Consider the following 19,068-nt stretch of genomic DNA (forward strand, 5'->3'; position numbering starts at 1 on the left):
CGCTTTCGAATGCGATCGAAGGAACCGACGTTCCACGAGGGAATGAGAAAAAGAAGCAGAGAGGCGGCTTCATGGTTGCCTCGCAAACGGTGTCCCCATGATTATTTATGTTCGTGGCCCGCCTGGTGCCCTCTCGCTCCCACTCGCCTCTTCCCCGTGGTCCATCCTCCTCCCGCGTTATCGCGGCTTGGTGTCAATTCGAGTTTGGAACACGAGCAAACAGGACAACGTGTGTCTAACCAAAAACCTGTTTTTATGCAGCGCATCCATTCTGCAAGCGCGTCTTAAAAGCCGCGACGCGCTGACGCCGCGACCCTCCAGAGCTCTTCGAGACCCTCCTTCGTGGTCCCCGTCTTGGTCCCGCCTTTCCTCCCCAGCTGGAGCACTCGCCTCCACCGAACTCTCTCAAAAAGCAGCGATACCAACCTGACAGGGTCGCCACGTAGGCCGGTTGCTGGAACGTGGGAGCATTGTCGTTGAGGTCGGTGACTCGGACGATCAGCTCGGTGCTGGCCTCGTGGACCCCGTCGCTGGCCAGGACTTGAAGAGCGTACTCCGATCGCTCCTCGGCATCCAGGTTACCTCGAAGAACCACCTTCCCACCGTGTCGATCGATGCCAAAGGGCCCGGAATACGTCGAGTTCCCGAAATTGTAGATCAGAGCCGGGGAGCTGTCCACGTCGTTGGCCGTGATGGTCGTTAGGACCGTGCCCATGGCGGTTCCTGAAATCCAGAAGAAATTTCACTAATTTTCGAAACTAACGTCGATTTTTCTCATGAACCTCGGTAGAATCGCATCCACCGTGGTTTCTAAAATCTAGGGAAAAGATTCCCTGGTTCCTGAAGCCGATGGTAATTTTTTAACGCAGGTTGCCGCGGTGGTTATTAGAGTCGCGCCCATCGCGGTTCCTGAAACCGAGGGAAAAAAATTCGACGATTTTCGAAGCCGTTGGTAATTCTTTAATGGAGGGCGAGATCGTGTGCGTACGTACACGTATTCGGGGCAAACTTATGTCCGGTACCGGAGAGCGCAATAATTAACCTCGACATTTGGCAATGCCGAGGCACAAAGCGGAGAAAGAAAGCAACGAGTGCGTTCTCGGAAGCTACTGAAACACGTTTCTACCCTGGCGGATACTTAAAATGCATTGAATCCTGCCTATCAAGTCGTTTCATCTGGTTTGGCCAGTCTGAGCCAGGATCGCTAATCCATTGGTAGAGGAAGGCTAGAGTCCTGAGCTTCCTAAACGAATGTAGGAAGCTTCCTACGATCCTACGGCTTTCGTCCCTTCTCTACCTACGGGGTATCAGCTCCTATCCTCCTTTGTGTTTCTTTCAAGCAAGACGTCCGATTGAGATGTAAATCAAAGCATTGCCTCTATAATCCTCCACCCACCGCAAAGTCCGGATCATTAGGGTCGCCTTTTTCTCTCCACAGATTCCGGCAAAAAAAAAAATAGAAACATCTAACAGTGTTCAGTCTCCAGCACGAGGAACGTCACGTCGGCCGATAATCCCCGCGTTAATCAATTCGTTCAGAATTCCCGCAATTTCCAATTAGTCCTAATTCTCTTGACAAGGAACATTTATGGCAGTGGATTATTCGGCAATTAATTTACACGCGTAATTCATGTTGCCCACTTACGGGACTCCCGAAATTAATGCGCCCCTGGCGGATTGTTATCAAGATACACGCATCCTCCTGGATGCTGCGACCTCGAGGAGGGAGGGAGGGGAAAGGAAGGAGAGGAGAAACAGAGGGACTATTTGGCACGCGGCTGGTCTGCTCGTAAATTCCGGGTAAACCGTTAACGTCCGACTAAATCGGTTTCCAGAGCGACCTCGTCCTCGCGCAAACCTACGTGCGCGTTCGGCCGAGGTCGAAGGACCAGTCACCTTCTCCTTCGTCCTTCTCTTCGCAAATCTTGTCGCCGGGATCCCGGAAGAGAGGAGGGAGGAATTCCGAGCCACGTGACGCGGCGCTCGGACTTTGAAGAGGGCCTTGAAGAGGTTCGGATTACCGCTCGCGAAATGGTCGAGCAGGTCCCACTGATAAGCTGGCCGAATAGGAATCGAGAAAGCGGCGATAAAGGCGATAAGGACTGCCATTCCGTCGAGATACCCGACGGTCGGGATGGACCGCTGCAGAGGAGGCTGCTCCCTATTAAAGCGTCCTGAAATCCTGTCTACCCTATCTGATATACAGGAGTGCTAAAGGACGAAACTATGTTTCCCCCTAAACAGCCGCTGGGAGCAAAACGAGAGAGGATGTTCCTTCGTGGAGGACTATTTGTCAATTTCGAAAGGCAGTTTTATTTTTGATTTTGGACCCGCCTCCTTCGCCGAGGCGGCCCGAGGAGGGAAGGAAAAAGCCGGCCGAAGAAATAAATTGAATTTTCTACCTAGTCGGGGGACCTTAGTCATGCGCAATATCTGGCAAAGTGATTCCCGACCGCAGAGTTCGAAGGTGCATCCTGATGCACGAGTAGAAGAGGGGCCACCAAGGTTCGTCGGGGCTCCATTGAATCGTATCTGTCAATGGGGAACAATATGATGGCAGAAGGAGGAAGAGGGTATATAAACAAGAGGGACGGAGGGAGAGGGCCAGATACCCTCGAAAGATGAAAAAGAGAGAGACGGCCAGCGCCAGAGGAGGAAAGAAGAGGAGGAAGAAGCAGAAGAGGGTCGTGCACCGTGCCGGCAGCCAACGCGCATCTAAGTTATGCAGATTGTTCCGAACAGTTGGACTTTAATACCGACATAAATCCTTTACCACTTAACTTTATATTTTGAGAGCAGCGCACTCCCACCTCGTCCAACTTCTCTTTCGCGTTCTTCGACACTTGCATCGTTTGCACTCTTTCTATTCGACACCTCGGAGCCTCGTTGGCTGTAGGACGTCTTTCTTTCTCGCCTCTTTCTTAGCGATGCTCATCTTCCGAGGTACCCACCAAAGGTAGCCGAGCGACGTAAAAAAAGTATGCCGATCTCCACCTTTGAGATTGAATCTCCAAATTGAAATTTGGTCAAATCTAGCGCGGCGTCTGGAAAACCCCGCGCGAGTGGCTCGACGATTTTTCCTACTTTCAACAAGTTCGATGAGTCGTGACGGACAAAGCTTCGAGTGTACTGATCGATTACCTCGCGCCTCGGACGGTCTACCTTGAAGAGAGATACCGAGGGCTATTTTGACGTCGGTGGCGATGACTCGCCCCAGCTTATTGGGTAATTACTGGCGGATAATTAAGCAATTACCGCAGACGTCGTTACGTCTGCTTAATCGCCTGGTGTCGAGGAGGAAACTGTGATGAACGATGCGCCATGATGAAGGTTAGGCCATTTTTTAGCAGGAGACCGCAGAATATTTCCCCGAGACTCTACGCCGAGAGACGTTTCCCCGACGCGAAGGAATATAACGTCTTCGTTGGTATTTAGTGGAATCATGCAAAATGCACTTACCCTCGGATACGGATATGACGTTGTGCTCTGGAAAGGTGGGCTGGTTGTCGTTCACGTCGATGATCCGGACGCTAAGGGCGGCGGTCCCGGTCAGCTGTGGATTTCCCTGATCGGTGGCGATGATGGTCAATCGATACTTCTCTCGAATCTCGCGGTCCAGGACGATGTTCGTCCTCACTACGCCACTGTATGGAGGACTGATGGTGAAGGCATTATCGGGATTACCGTCAACGATGTGGTAGAGGATCCTGCTGTTAAGACCCTGGTCCGCGTCGCTGGCCGATAGCTGGAGAGAAAACTTCGTGATTAGCGATGCCTTCGACGATCTAATTTTTACATTCCTAGATTCCAAACCGGAGGAGTCCACGATTCAACGAAGGTTGCTCGTACCTTGACCACGAAGTTCCCCTTGGTGTTGCCTTCGAGGACCGTCGCGGAGTACTGAATCTGCGTAAAGACTGGTGGGTTGTCGTTGACATCGGACACCCTGACGATGAGTTTGGAGTAGGCTTCCAAAGGATCTGGACCAACGGTCCTGGCGACCAGTGTCAAGACGCGCGTTGCACTCTCCCTAGGCGTCTGCTTCGTCTGCTGCCCCTCCAAAGACCTCCCCCAAGAGTTGGTCCTGTCGACTTCTTCGACCCCTTCGTCGGCCTCGACCAATCCATTCCACACCTCGGCGTCTAACCTGGAAGGCTCGTTGACCCTGACCAGGCCACTGTCTTCGTCAATGGCGAAGGTCTCCGAATCATCCCCGGAAGCGATCGAGTAGGAGACGTGGTGACGTCTTCCATCGGACCTAACCGCCGTCACCTGGATGACTTCGGTGCCGACTGGGGAGTTCTCCTGGACCACGACTTCGTACGTGTCGTTCTGGAACTTCAGGGTGGTCAGCTCCGACACGTCGCCGATGCGAACTTCGATCATCCCCCTGGAGCTGAGAGGAACGTTGCCCTTGTCTCTGGCGACGATCTCTAAGTGGTAGACCCTCCCGTTATCCTGGGCAAGGGACGAGGTCGACGTCACCACGCCGGATGTTGGATGTATCCGGAACTTCGGTTTATCCTGGGCGTGTAGAAAGGAGTAGACAATTTCTCCATTGGCGCCGATGTCCGCGTCCGTGGCCGACACTCGAACCACGTTTTGTCCAGGTTGCGAACTCAACGGAACTCGGGCTCTGAAGGGGTATTCCTCGAAGATGGGAGCGTTGTCGTTGACATCCATCACCGTGATCTGCACCGGTACGGAGGTAGACTTGGCGTCGTATTTCCCACCATCGGTGGCCACCACGAGGAAGTTGTAGACACTGCGACGTTCTCGATCCAGAGGACTGTAAGCAGGACAAAGAGAAATTTAAGTGCCGATGATCGAAACAGGGAGCCGAAAAATTCTTGGACGGTATCGCATCGATTTTGGAATCGTCAGCGATATCGGCAGGGCGGGCAAAGAAGGGAGATGCAAACGAGTGGAAGGGAACTCGAGGGAGTCCGGATTTAAGCTCGGAGCGAACTTGTTTGTGTGACGGAAGCCTTAATCGCGAACGGCGATCTTGTGTAATCCACGTCCGCCATTACCATAACTTTGCGGATCCTCTCCGCCTCGGTGCAGGCTCTTCTGGCCGATTCTGACGGTCGTTTTGCGTCTTAAATCCCGCAAAAGGCTACCGAACGATGCCTTAGAGAATTTCCGTTGAATAAACCCCACCGACGACCTGCGAATTGGTATACCGGCGAATCAACTGGGCCGCGGAATTATGCGCCGTCATTTTTCGCGAGCGGAGGCAATCTTATTAGACCGGAACCCGATGATCTCCGAGCAAATCCAATTGATCACGGAGGTAGAAAGATTTGTCCTGCTGCGAGTTTCAGTTCTGGTAGCACAACGATTGGCGTTTGCTTAAGATCTTAGGTCGGTCAGGAATTTCATTAAATAAGTGAATTCGAAGCTGGGGATCGAACCCAATAAACGAGATTGGACGCAGTCGATTCGCAAATGGACACATCAAACGAATTCCTGCGTTAAATGCGGTGCTTCACCGGGTGGTCCGAAAACTACTCTGCGGTAGCCGCGATACTTTGTGGCGGTCTTAGGCCACGCGTTGCTGAAGAAACAGCAACAGCCGAGAGCGGCTCCCGTGCGGCCAACGGAAGAGGTAGTGGCCACGGTTTTGCATATCAGCCTTTTTGCCGGCTGAAATAATGCATTGAAATGCCACATGGTGTCTTGGTGAAATGACACACGGCTGTCGCGCTGCAAAAGCACTCCTTCTCCATTCTTCCTCTTCTCCTTCTGGCTCCCCTCCTTCTACGGCAGGCGTCCCTCTCGGCTCCGATCCCGGACCAAGGAGGAACCGAACTTCCCTCGGGGCCAACCTCGGTGGTTAGCCACGGAACGTCTGGCCCGAGCGAAAAGGACGAGCGGCCCTCGAGATATGCAGATTAATAAACAAAGATTCGAGTCGGCACGAGGGTCCTTGTCAAAGGACCGGGAGGACAACCGTTTCGACTCTAATCCTTGCAGCCTCGCTTTCGAGGGATTAAGAACGCATCCCCAAAAACCTATACCACTCCGAGTCCTCGTCCACCGTGTCTAAGGCATGTCGAAGCAACATAGTAGCTTCGACGCGATTCCTTTTATTCTCCTGCACCTGGAGTCGTTCACCCAACTTGGCTCCCCAGGCTGCAGGAATTCATGCCACGAAGGGAACGCGTAAAGGTGCGAAGAGCATCGATGAAGTTTGCGGCTGCAACCTGCTGACGCTAAGGAAGAAGCTCATCCGTCGTATGTCGGAGTCTAATGCCGAATGACGTCAAGGACTATCCTCGCTGGATGTCCAGGGTTACGCTGGAGCTTTATGCCTCCTGAAATCGCCTAATCGTTCCCACCGTCCTCGGTTGTCGAGGCACTTTATAATTTTACGACATTCTCTTAGGTCCTTGTGCGGCTTCTATCCTACTTGTCCCCTCGCCCAGGGTTTACACCACGACGCCTATGTTCCTGGGCGATCCTAATCGCGCGAGCAATAAAGGACGTGATAATTGACGGGACAGCGGGAAAAGAGATGAAAAGGGACCCTGGCGTCACCGAGACCAGGGAGCATGGAATACGTCTTACCCGGCAGTGGTTATGACGCCGGTCAGGTTGTCGACCCTGAATAACCAAGATGTCTCTTCGGCTATGGCGTAGGTGATCTTCCCGTTGGTACCCTGGTCGGGATCCGTCGCCTTGACGGACATCACGCTGGAGTCTGCCGGAACGTCCTCCGAAACCGTCGCCACGTACTTCCCTGGGATAAAATTTGGAGGGTAGCTCCCAGCACCGTACTGGCCGAAATGCTGGATGCCGAAGTTGTTGAAGTCCTGGGAAGAGCCACCCATCTGCACCGGACGAGGTCGGGTTTCGGTGTACTGGTTTTGTTCAAAGCTCGGGGCGTTGTCGTTCACGTCCAGGACTATCACGGTGAGGTTGCAGCGGGCCTCCAGACTAGGTCGACCTCGATCTTTGGCGGAAAGTGTGAGGACGTACTTCGAGATGGTCTCGCGGTCGAGGCTGGAGGCTGACAGGACCCCGGTGGAGGAGTCCAGCTTGAACTTTGCTCCGATATTACCACCTGCGGCGAGAAATTAAATGGCGTCTTAGAGAAGAAGCTAGGAATCCTCGATTTAGGGCGAGCGATTAGGAAGTTCATCCACTTACCGACGATGTTGTAGAGGATTTCTCCGTTCTTCCCCTCGTCGATGTCCCGTGCCGCCACGGTGTGGAGAACGGCCGGTTCCTGGTTTTCCGGAACCGCCAGGGTGTAGCAGGAACCCGGTTTGAATTCCGGGCTGTTGTCGTTCTCGTCCAGGACTATCACCTCCAGGTTGGTCAGGTCCAGCAATTTGTTGGACCTCGCCAGAATGGGAACGAAATATCTGGGAGTGACCTCTCTGTCCAGGATCCCTCGCAGCGTTACCAGGCCGTTCGGCGAGATGGCGAACTTGTCGTCGGCGACGCCACTAGGGATGCTGAAGCTGACGTTTCCTAAAAATAGAAGCCATCGCTTTATTACCTATCCAACTCATAGAATTCCTTGGTTTCGTCATCCCACCGACCCCCCCACTAGGCTACCAAATCTCGGCGATAAATAGCCATAAAGTCAACGGCAACATCCAGACGCGAAACGCATCTGGCGGATCCCGCGATCGTTCCGGGCAACATTGTATCGCGGCGTCGGTCTCAGGATGGCGACATCCGATTCCCAGCCTCGTTACACGACTGGTTCCGTGGGCCGATTGTGTGGGCAGCATTGCGTTTAGTAAACAGCCGATCGCGCGTTTAACCCAGAAGAAAAGAGGAAGGAGATAGGACGCACGGGAAGGACCAAGAGGGATGACTCGGGCGGGTCCAGGGGACCGGTCACGTCATCGCCGCCAATTACAGACTTTGTCCGCACGAATGGCGGATTCCGAAATTTTTCAGCGACCGTGCTTCCACCTCCCTGTGTCCGGTGGACGTGTTACGGTCCTACGACGACACGCCATCACGTCACGAAGGAGTCGTGAAAATCGTCGCCGAAAGATCCGTGTAGGTGGTTGTCGGTCCAGCTAGGTGGGATCCGTTCTCCGAGTCGCAGGGGCCTCGACGCTGCATCCCCGTTCCCGATGCATTCGGTTTCTCAAATTCCAAGGGCCGGCGTTTAGCCTGTTGCGGCTTTTTTTAGCGGAATTAGACAAAGCCGGCGGTGCGCGGCTGTCGTCGGATTGTGCGTATCGCCGAGGCTTCTCCTGAATGCTTCGGTGTTGGTGGAGGAGCGGTGATTTGCCTATGCGTACCGCGGCAGTTCAGCGGCACGATGATATACGCGGCCATTGTTCGCCGAGTCTCCTTCTCCCTCCCTGCACCTCCCGTGGGCTTCGTTTGCTGCCGCGTCTCGTTCTTTTCCTCTTTTCTCCCATGCTCTACCCAGCCTCCCCGACACCGTCGCCGCTGGTCGGCGCGATCCAGCGGCCCAACTTTCCAAATGCCTGCCCCGCCGATTTTTCGCCACTTCTCAAAAGGACACGGCGACTAGGAATTGCGCAAAGTCCTTCGCCGCTGCGATCGGTGCCCACCATCGCGTCATACCTCCGCCCGGGGCGCCGACCCTTAACGGCAGGAAGTCGCCTCTTTGACCGTTTTTGTCCGTCGGGGACTCACCCCGTATCATCTTTGAAACCTCTTTTTTACCCCTCCAGGAGGGCTAACCTTTATTAAGAGTTCACCCGGGCATTATTGGGCTCCCTGGGCCCCATCATCGTGTCGAGTTACGCCGAGCCTCGACAGATGGCCAAATCCTCCTCGGGTACCCCAATTACTAGCTGCCTGGTTATGACCTCTTATTCGGCCGGAGATTTCGAGGGAGGTCTCACTTTCTGGGAGATATGTTCTAAGGAGGAAATATCCTTTATCCGCGAACGAGCGCCTCGACGCGCAAAGCCAGATTCGGAACGACCCGAAGGTGGAGGATCGCGAGAGAACCTCGAGGCCTTGCCATTTTGTTGGACTTCCTGTAACGATCGCAATGCCGGTCGGACCCGTGGCAATTACGCGAGGCATTTTCGTACTCGGGCTCTCCTATTAGTCGGATATCCACGGCAAGGCATCGCTGATTATTCCTCCGCCCGGCATAGGTGTGGAGCTTGCACCGGCCGCGTTGGGTGCGTATTACGTCGGGCTAGTGGCAATGGCGGCCAAGACGGAGGTGAGGGAGTGGACGGTAATTTTAGAGGGGCGACTATACCACGCTAAATTGACAGGATCCTCTGTTCCGAAGTAACGTATGCACGGGTCCGTCGGAACAATAACGATTTACGACAATGGGACGGAAAAGAGAGGACGCTCCTCTGCCGATAGCGTTCTTTGCCTCACTGTCTTACTACCTCATTATCGACGATATTCCCCGCCTATATATTCTCCGAGCTCGGTCACGTTCTGCCTACGTTAATATGAAACGATACCGCAGTGCCGCCGTTAAGCGATTCCATTTAGTCGGGTTTAATTTCAATTTGGCCATTTTCTTTTACCTTGATCGGCGATCGCAGGCCCGGCCACGTTCAGGACAGTGGTGCCGATGTGGGAGTCCTCGGAGATCCTTGCTACAGGACTCGGTAGAAGGAGTCTGGGCGGACCTGGGGCTTGTCCCGTTGCCGGGGTCACGGTGAGCTTCAGGATCGCCTTTCTAGGTGGGGATCCGTGGTCGTTGGCGGTGATCTCCAGCTCGGTTGGTCTCACCATCGGTCTCACGAGGCTGACGATTCCGGAGTCGTATCCAACCGAGAAGCGACCTTCCTCGTTTCCCGATGAGATCACGTAAGAGACGCGGCCGTTGCTGCCGATGTCGCTGTCGACCGCGACGACCCTCACCAGAGAGGTTCCTGGAATGAAATTGAAAAATAATTTTCCTAGCTCGATGACACCCTAGAATATTTAATATGAGTGTCCTGGACCCTCGCTCACCTGGAAGGACGTCAGTGGTGACGGCCAACTTCGTCGTTTCCGGCGCAACGAAGACGGGGTCGTTGTCGTTCTGGTCCAGGACGACGATTCTGGCGGTGACGGTGGCTGCGAGATTTTCTCCAGGTGGTGCCCTATCGCTGGCTCGCAGGACCAGCGTATATTCCGCCCTGTCCTCTCTATCCAGGGGTCTTGCTAGAGTTAGAGCACCGGTCAAGGAGTCCACGGCGAAGCTACCACTCGGTGGAATCTCGGCTACCAGTCCGTACCGCAGATCGCCATTAGGACCACTGTCGAGATCGGTAGCGGTGAGATTGTAGATGGTGGACCCGATGGTCGCTCTCTCCGAGACCTTCACCGTGATCGGGTCCAGCGGCCATCTCGGTGGGTTGTCGTTCGCGTCCTCGATCAGGATTTTCACGGACACGGCGATGCTCTGAGGATTGCCGATGGAGGTGGTGTCGAGGGCGCGAATTTCTAGATGGTACTCGCTGACGTTTTCGCGGTCCAAGGAGTGGGCAACTACCAGCTGACCGGATCCCCGGTCGACGTCGAAAGCTGGGAACTCGCTTTCCGGGGTGAGGGAATCCAGAGTAAAGGCGACTCGTCCTGCGGGACCTGCACCGGACACGGAACCCACGGCGTGGCCGATGCTCGCGTCTTCTCTCACCTGAAACCACCATAAAAGAAATGGTTAAGGCACGTCTTCTGTATCTTCTATCTGTATGGAGCAACGACTAGAAGAGGGCGTTTCAAAATCGCTTCTCGTGAAATTTTTACCGTGAACGTCAAACTGCTGCTCGTGAACGTTGGCCTATTGTCCGCCAAGGCTAGGACCTCGACACGCAGAGCTCGGATGCTGTGACGAGGTGGACGTCCAGCATCGCTGGCCTTGACGGACACCCGGTAGACGTTTCGCTCTTCATGGTCCAGCACTGCCTTCGTCCTGATCATGCCCGTTATCGGGTCGATCGTGAAGACGTTGTAGCCATCCGAGTCGCGATCTGGAAAAGGAGACCCCATGAGAGAAGGACACAGGCAGTTTAGACTAGGAAGTTCCTGTTCTTCGAGCCGATCGTAGATACGCAACGTCGGTTACTTACCTTTGAGAATACTGTACGTCACCGAGGCGTTCTCGCCAAGGTCTGCATCCAGGGCTCGTATCCTGGCGACCTCGGTGCCCGGAGGCTGCTCCTCTCTGACGCTGACCACGTCTCCTTGGGGGTCGACTATCTCCGGGGAATTGTCGTTGACGTCCATAATCGTGACTTTGAGGGGAACCCTGGCAGCTCGTGGAGGCGTCCCCTGGTCCCTGGCTTCCAGCACCAGCTCGTGAACCCCTCGAGACTCGCGGTCCAGGGGCTCCCTCGTCGTGATCTCCCCTGGAATGGACGAAACGAGGGTATTTAATAAAATTCCTCGGTTACAGTTAGATCGGCGATTATTGAGCCACTGGCAAAACCAACATCCCGCGGGTCCCGCGGCACGATCGAGCACTGACCGTTAAAGGACATCGGCAAAGTCCCCGTGATAATCGTAAAGCTTCCCTGGAACGGCAAATTGGATAATCGTCGGCCATTTTGCGGGTAAGAAGTCTTCTCTCGAGGGCCCTGCCTATTTCGTTTTTCGCATTATAATAATTGCGCGAGCGCGAGAACCCGCCAGAGGAAGAGAGAGGGAGAGAGAGAGAGTGCAGTGTCCATCCAGTCCTTCGCAAACCCGAACCATCCGACCAGCCGACCAACCAGGAGCCGGTGCATTATAATAATGTCGGCGCGTATAATCGCGTGCGCGAGCTTCAACGCATCTCGGTAACGAGTTTCTTGTAATTGCGATCGCGGAGGAGTCAGCCCTAAAGAAGATCGAAAAAGGTTTTCGCAGGCCAGCGTTGTCCTCCGCCGGCAACATTAGCGACTAATTAAACCAGGACCCTCCTCCTCGTCTTCCTTGCAATTTTTCCTACTTTTATAGTCGCGATCGAATTTCCCTTCTCGAGTAGAACTTTTCAACGGGGTACCAAAATGACGGCCGGTCTGCCAACGGTACGCGGACTCACCGGTGACCCACCGACGCGGCGTCGCGACGTTCCACGACTCGAGAGTGGAGAATGCAAGGAAGAAGACCCGAGGAAGGTTTAACGCGGGTGTTGGCGTAGAAACGATTGAAATGTATGAGACGCCGAGAGATTCCTCGCACGCCTCGCCTTAGGCGCCTGGCCGCATCCCGAAAGAGGGCCGTCGGTTAATCGGAATGCCTCTTAAAATTCTCGCGCTCGTTCCTCAATAATATCGCGCGTCCGCGACGCGGAATGCGAACGACAGGGCGCGGAGCCCCGAAGAGGAGGCGGTAAAAAGATTCCGAAGACCTGGGCGAGGCCAGAAGGAAAGTGGAGGTCAGTTGGCGGCGAAGTTTGAGCCGAGGAGTTTCCCTTGGTCCTCTTGGTCTTCTTCGTCTTCTTCGTCTTCCTCTTCATCTTTCTTCCGTCTGGCAGAGGAGCAGGCAGGGGGCAGGCGAGACTCCTCGTTCTCCGTCTCAGGAACCAACTGCGCTCAAACCGGCGAATCTCTCGTGTACACAAATACTCTCGCGTCGCATGCCAATCAGACGATGCGGCGCGTTAAGGGATGCGTCGAGGATGCGTGTGCGATCCTTCCAGGAGACGTAGGTGTGCGTCCACGAGCCTCTGCCCGTGGGCGGGACCGTTCCTCGAGGTCTCCCTCTTCGGATAATTATGCGCATCGGAGAAAGTGGACGCGGGGCTCGAGAGGCTTTCGAGCGTTCCTGGTTTCGATTGCGCTCGCAATCGTCGTATCGATATTTCTGGAGGAGGTTACCACCTCCGCGTCTCCCGGTACCCGGGACCAGTTCGCATCTCCTGGTCTCCGTTCGGCATGAACGGATAACGAGGTCGGATGGAATGCGCCGGGTGCACCTTCGGGGAAACGGCACGAAGGGTACTCGAGTAATGGCGTCGAGGACGATTCGAACGTCGAGGTCGATGACGAGTACCCGATACGACTGGTCCTACCACTGGTGCGCGTTCCAAGGGTGCGGGGATAAGAGCAAGGTTCCTAGGATATCGTTCCATAGATAATGGGATGGAGTATCTGACTCACCTGTGTCTGAGTCGATCGCAAAGCTGCTGTTCTGCTGGACGATGGCGTATCTCAGCAAAGCGTTCTTCCCGAGGTCGGGGTCGGTGGCGGCGGCGGTGCCCACCAGGGTTCCGGATGGCAGGTTCTCCAGGAGATCAAAGACGTAGGAGCCTCTCTCGAACCGAGGCTCGTTGTCGTTGTCGTCGAGGACGGTGACGAGGACGGAGGCGCTGGCAGTCGCGGCCGGGGAACCATTGTCGGTCGCCAGAACGGTCAGGGCGTATCGATCGATCGCCTCGCGATCGAGGCTTTGAGCGAGGAAGATCCATCCGGTGTTCGGGCTGATGCGAAAGGACGGCGAACCCTGAAGACGATAGCTCAGCCGGGCGTTGTTGCCCGTGTCCAGGTCGACGGCCGTCACTTGGAGGATCTAAGGAAGAAAGAAAGAGGGATCTTACGGAGCTCGAGAGGGCCGGAGTCGCCCTGGAGGTGGAGGCGACGATGATCGACGCCGACGCGATCGGGAGAACCGACGACCTCGAGACCTTGGGCAGATTACGATTCCTCGAGATCGAGGAACGGATTCCCGGCCGATCGTTCTCCTCTTCCTCCCCTCTGAGTCGAGCCGTTCTCCAAAGCGAGAGAGACGTCGAGATCGAGGATCAGGAGGCGAAACAAAGGCGAAAGATCAAGAGGATTCGGTCGGTCCAACATTGGGCCCCGCGAGATCGGGGGATTCATCCCCGGGACCAGTCGCGGATCCAGGGAAATCGAAGACGCCGAAGGGGCCAACGGGAAGCGGTGCGTCATCCGGCAGAAGAGGAGCTCTCGTGGAAGTCGGCCGTAATGTGTCTAACTGTACGTTATTAGTTCGCGGTGGGTGAAGGGTTACGTTTACGGCAGCCATATTATAGCGCGAGGCTGCCCGGCTCTCCTCTAGCGACCGAGATATCGTCCGGATACCACCGACAGCTCGCAGATCTGTTTTACCGATAGCCCCACCGATACGGGCCGGTACTAACGCGTATACCGCGGGTCTATTAAAAAATCTGTAAGTTATTTAACGGCTTATCTACCGGAGGGGATCTCGGCCCATTCGTCATCGAGGTCCAGTTCGGGACGAGTACGAGTTCGCTACCGGGTCTGCAAGCCTGGCGCCAAAAGTTCCATATCGGATCCTCCGGTGATAATCTTCCATCGCTCTCCGCGTTGCGGAGTTACACCCCTTTGGTTATCCTTCCACGTCCGGCCGGGAGAAAAATGGAAAACTCGAATAAACTATCGCGATAAGTAGCGCCGACGTTGATAGCACGCCTTGGGCTCGTTTTTTCTCGGTATACCCCCCTGGCCCTCCTAGAAAAATCTTCGATCGCCCCTTTCCTGTCCTCCCGTTGCACCGACTAATCGATATCTCCGTGATAAACCCACTCCAGCTCGCACCCGATAAATTTAATACGCTATCAACCGCGGACGGGCCATTTCGCGGTCGTGCGGCGAGCCCTCCTATCAAAGGCGGTCCTGAGAGCTAATTAATCCGTGTAATCCAAATATCACTCGGGCACCCCGAATGTCATTTTTGCGCCGACTGACGGTCCGAGTACCGACTCGTTCCCAAATTTCGATCCTCCGGCTCGGTCCCACGTCTCGTCCCTCCTCTCTGTCGGCCGCGCCTAAGTTGGACCCTCGACAAACAAATGCGCTCCTTGACGGGCGTGTAATGAACATTTTTCTCACCTGCGAATCGAGCCTGGCGCCTTCGGAAACCTCCACGTGATATTCGTTCCTCTCGAACACTGGGGGGTTGTCATTCACGTCTTGCACCTCGACGCCGAGGCTGAGATTCGCGGAGAGCCCGGCCCCGTCGAGGGCGCTGATCAAGAGCCCGTGCCTCTGCTGGGTCTCGTAATCCAATCTGCGCGCCAGGTAGACCTCCCCCAGCCTCGAGTCGATGCCGAAGAGGTCGTTGCTGTTCTGGGCGAGGTGGTAGCGAATCGGGGACCCCGGCACGCCATCCGGGTCCTCGGCATGAGCCACGTAGAGGGGCAAGTGCAGGGGGTGCGACTCGGGGACGGAAATTCGCACGCTGCTGCTGCTGAAGGACGGGGGGTTGTCGTTCACGTCCTCCACGGTCAGTTCCACCTGGACGGAAAGGAATTAAACACATCGAAATGGAGTCACGTACGTGCCATCGGTTATTCGAGCCCGTAACGACTCCGACTCCGAGAAAATCGGAGATGGAGGGAGAGCGAGACCGCTGATATAATTATTACGGGCTTGTACCAGACGTCGCGGGGCAATATGGCCGCTCGGTACAAGCGCGGCCGTTGATAACAATTAATAACTCGCGGTGATAAAAATACCCACCTGGCAGTAGCCAATCAGATTGCCGCTCCTGACAGCCACGCTCAGAAGGTACTTTTCTCGGGTTTCTCGGTCCAGAGGAAGCCGGGTGCGGAGAATTCCCGTCGTGGGGTCCAGAGAGAGGTCCAGCTCCTCGGAGACGAGGAAGAACCTGGTGGGATGGTCACCTGGAACGAGATAAAATTCGGGGGTCGTGAACCGGGCGATTTCTAATTCATGTTTCATGAGGGGAAAGGAAGGAAAGCGAGAACGGCGAGGTCAGAATTTTTTATGCTCCTCGTTTAACGAGGGGAATTCTTGAACCTCTTTATACGAGGCGTGCGGGTATCTCACGGTCTCGCGGGAGCGTTTCACGCGAAGTAGAAAAATAATGACCGCAATTAGGGTGGCTCAAAAGATCGAAGGCAGCGAGGACACGCGGCCGCGGGAGATAGTCGCGCATCGGGGCTCCTTAATTAAAATAAATTCTTTTGTGCAATGTTAATTGCGTACAAGTGCTGATCAAAGCGCGGATCCGTTCGCCGGGCCGCTTTATATCCCCTTAGCGTCAACTTCTGCTCCCCGTGATTATTAATAATTTTTCCGCGCGGCGGCCTCGTAACCCTCGGAATATCGAGCATTAATCTACCTTGGGCACGACACGTTGCCACCTCTTCGAGGCGAGGCCGGACTCCGAGAGGAGATCCGAGTAATTAGGCGTTCCGCCGCGAAACGCCGGACCATGGCGCGAGGCATCTCCCTTCGTTAATTATAACGAATTCGCGAGGGTAAATCCTCTTTACGAGCTTTTTACAGGCTCGCTTTGTCCATAGGATCGATCGGATTCGACGACAAATCGAGTAAATAAAGGACCCTTCCGCTCCCCCGGCTCTTCGGGGCTCCAATTCCCTCGGTCGAGATCGTCGCCCCGAGGAGCGAACCCTCGAGACCCACCGAATCGATTTATATTTAGCCGGATCTCTCCCTGGTGGACTAATGGCTCGATTTCGCCGACACGCACCTCTGCCCGGCTTAGGTAAATCCCCTCTCAAAGATGCGACACCGACAAAGACTGCACCGACCAGAAATTACCGGCGACTCGATTTCGGTGCGCTCTTCAGGGTGCTCGGTAAACGCTTCCTCGGTCCCTTGTACCGCGTTAATTCGGCTAATTAGATCCACGGATGATCATTTGTAGCGAGGGCTTCGGCGCGCTTCTTTGCGTTCCCTATCCCGAAATTCGAGTGGTGGGCTCTTCGAGGTGGGTCCAAATTTTTGGGAAATTGCGATTTTGGGGGAATTATTCTCGTGGGTGATCACCCTCGACTTCTGCCGAGTGGCAGCATTCGGGTCCTTTGTATCGGGACCGCGCAATATCGAGGAATAAAAAGTCCTCGTTGAAAACGACGGCGAGGACTCCGCCGGTCCTTCACCCTCGTAGGCTCGGGTCATCCGCATCTCGCCGATGATGGATGCTCGATTCCCGACCTCCCGACCTCCTCTTACCGACGGCCGACCTTCGCGCATCCCTTCGCAGTAGGCGCCGACTCACCGGCTTCTACTTGAAATCAATTAATAGGCAAACGGCCCGATAGCCGCGGCACTCTCTCCTCGACGTGGACGCAGCCTCCCGGACGGTCCATTGGCGAATTAACTGAAAACGCCGCTAATTTTAATGGCGATATAATTCAAAATTCAATCACGCCGGCTAATGTCCAGGACCATAGGGCCATTAATCACGAGAACGTCCTAGGCCCTTCGAACGAACACGGGTGCATCGAGTACAGGTAACCTCGCGGGTTGTCCCTCTCGAGGAAAGTGTCATAATCGATGACCGATCGAATCGGAATTATCTCGGAATACGTCTCCGTAGGCAACGTCGGCGGGAGGACGCCGACACCGCTTGACGTTCCCCGTTCGGGAAAAGTCACGAAGAAGGCACTCGGTCGCGGACGTGGACGACATAATTTATTGGAGGGCTATTTATATATCCGTGCCATCCCTTTAAAAGATACATACCGGTATACGCGAGCACGCTCGCGTGAGCATCGTCACCTTAAAGTCGAGTTCGCGTCGACAGGAGGCGAGAAGGCTGAGGAGGAATCCCCCTGGGGTACCCGAAACGTCCCTAACTGGATTTCTGGAATATGGACGCCAAGGAGGAAATTCGAAAACGCCGATCGACCGGGCGATCCGCGAAATCCAAGATGGCGCGCCTCCACCTGCGGCGCTCTTCCCAATGGAAATCCGATCGGACCCAATTAGCGGTGGAAGGGCGACGATTATATCGGTCCCCTTCGGCCAGCCCCGCGGTTGGACACGGTCGTGTTCGATTTTTCTGTCATTACAAGGTCATCGAGGGGAGAAAGAGAGAAATCGCCGAGGAGTACAGCGCGTCCTAACACAGCCCGGCGAGTATTTATCGAGCTTATAAATTACAATCGCAGCGCCGGCGACCCGGCGCGTTTCCCCCGCTCGATTCCCACCGGTCGGCGCAGGCTGCGTCGCCCGGGGGTGCTGGGACCGTGGGTGTAACGAAGACAAATAGCTTGCAAATTGTATTAATTCGAGAAATCGTGCCGCGATCGTGCGTCGACCGGTCGTCGTCCGGTTATCCGGTGGCTGGTCGCGCGGTGACCACGTCGAATCGGGAGCAAGTTTTTACGAGCCGACCGGAGTCGAGAGGAGACGGCAATGGCGGAGGAGGAGACCTCTCTCTCGTAAGGTGGTCATTACGGATTTCCACCCTTCGAGGACGAATCCTCCTCGTCCTTCCACAACTCCCTCGGCCGACCGGCGATCGAGCCGCTTTCCGCGGAGAACGCTCATCTTGGTCCCACCTGGTCCCAGTGGTACCAAATGATACCACGTGGTAATAAGTGGTACCGGCTCACTTAGAGTCCCGACTCGATTATATCGAACCACTGAAATTTCTGTACATTTTCTGAAGAAACTCAAAACGGTATGAAACTCGTTACAACGATCGTGGGTGGAGGAACTCTAGTCGGAGCGGGGTTCGTTTTTTGCATCTGCGCCCAGTAAACCCGCATTTGCAATAAATATCTCCCCAAGGATTTCGAAAAAGGTAACTCAGTCAGCATCTCAAATAATCCCTCCTGTCCCTGGCTCTATTCCCCTCTTATTTACGACGCGTCCTCCTCAGCGCTCCGTCCCTGTCGCGCTCCCTCATTCCTCTAGGTGGACGTCTCTCGTGCTTCCCCTTTTTATTCTACCCTCCTCCCGTCTTCCCGGACCCCCCGTCCCTCTCTCTCCCTCTCTATCTCTCAAATGGAATTCATTTCTAGTTCCTTGACTCCCGCTCGCCGGAGAGATTCCTCACTCTCTCGCGCCTTCTTGCCTCTCTTGGGCAAGGCGCACTCGCGCCGACGTCCATGTTACATGTGTTGCCATCTTCGCTTTTTCCCTTTTTCCACCGGGCCGGTCGCATATGAGCCGCCACGCGATGTTGCTTTTCTTGCGGGATATTTAGATCGGGGATTTAGGATCGAGGGTCCCGAAGAACCCGGGGCGGTTCCGCAGGACTTCCGCGAGGACTTCGTCACCTCTCGGAGGGATCTTTTTCCCCGTCGAGGGACTTCCCTCGTGGCCTGGAAATTTAAATTCGAGGACCTCGGAGGGCGATTAATCCGCCCTGTAATCGGCGATCGGTGTCGTTAGCGGGATTCCTCGCAGAGGCAGA

General features: G+C 55.0%; 1 protein-coding gene across 1 annotated transcript in view; it reads right to left on the reverse strand.

The window, feature by feature from the left end:
* The window catches only part of LOC105702998 (protein dachsous), a 36,492-nt gene that overhangs the window by 4,458 nt on the left and 12,966 nt on the right, over positions 1-19,068 (reverse strand). The window contains exons 4-16 of the mRNA XM_023434699.1: positions 16,921-16,929; positions 15,393-15,556; positions 14,763-15,167; positions 13,050-13,458; positions 11,037-11,315; positions 10,714-10,937; positions 9,937-10,603; positions 9,504-9,854; positions 7,156-7,482; positions 6,574-7,069; positions 3,850-4,789; positions 3,460-3,745; positions 427-723 (exon numbers count right to left, since the gene is read on the reverse strand). Coding sequence (XP_023290467.1) covers positions 427-723; positions 3,460-3,745; positions 3,850-4,789; positions 6,574-7,069; positions 7,156-7,482; positions 9,504-9,854; positions 9,937-10,603; positions 10,714-10,937; positions 11,037-11,315; positions 13,050-13,458; positions 14,763-15,167; positions 15,393-15,556; positions 16,921-16,929 — 4,854 coding nt within the window. The remainder of the gene's footprint in view (positions 1-426; positions 724-3,459; positions 3,746-3,849; positions 4,790-6,573; positions 7,070-7,155; positions 7,483-9,503; positions 9,855-9,936; positions 10,604-10,713; positions 10,938-11,036; positions 11,316-13,049; positions 13,459-14,762; positions 15,168-15,392; positions 15,557-16,920; positions 16,930-19,068) is intronic.

This window comes from Orussus abietinus, unplaced genomic scaffold (assembly GCF_000612105.2).
Source record: "Orussus abietinus isolate OABI.00-Male unplaced genomic scaffold, Oabi_2.0 scaffold107, whole genome shotgun sequence".
NCBI lineage: Eukaryota > Metazoa > Arthropoda > Insecta > Hymenoptera > Orussidae > Orussus > Orussus abietinus.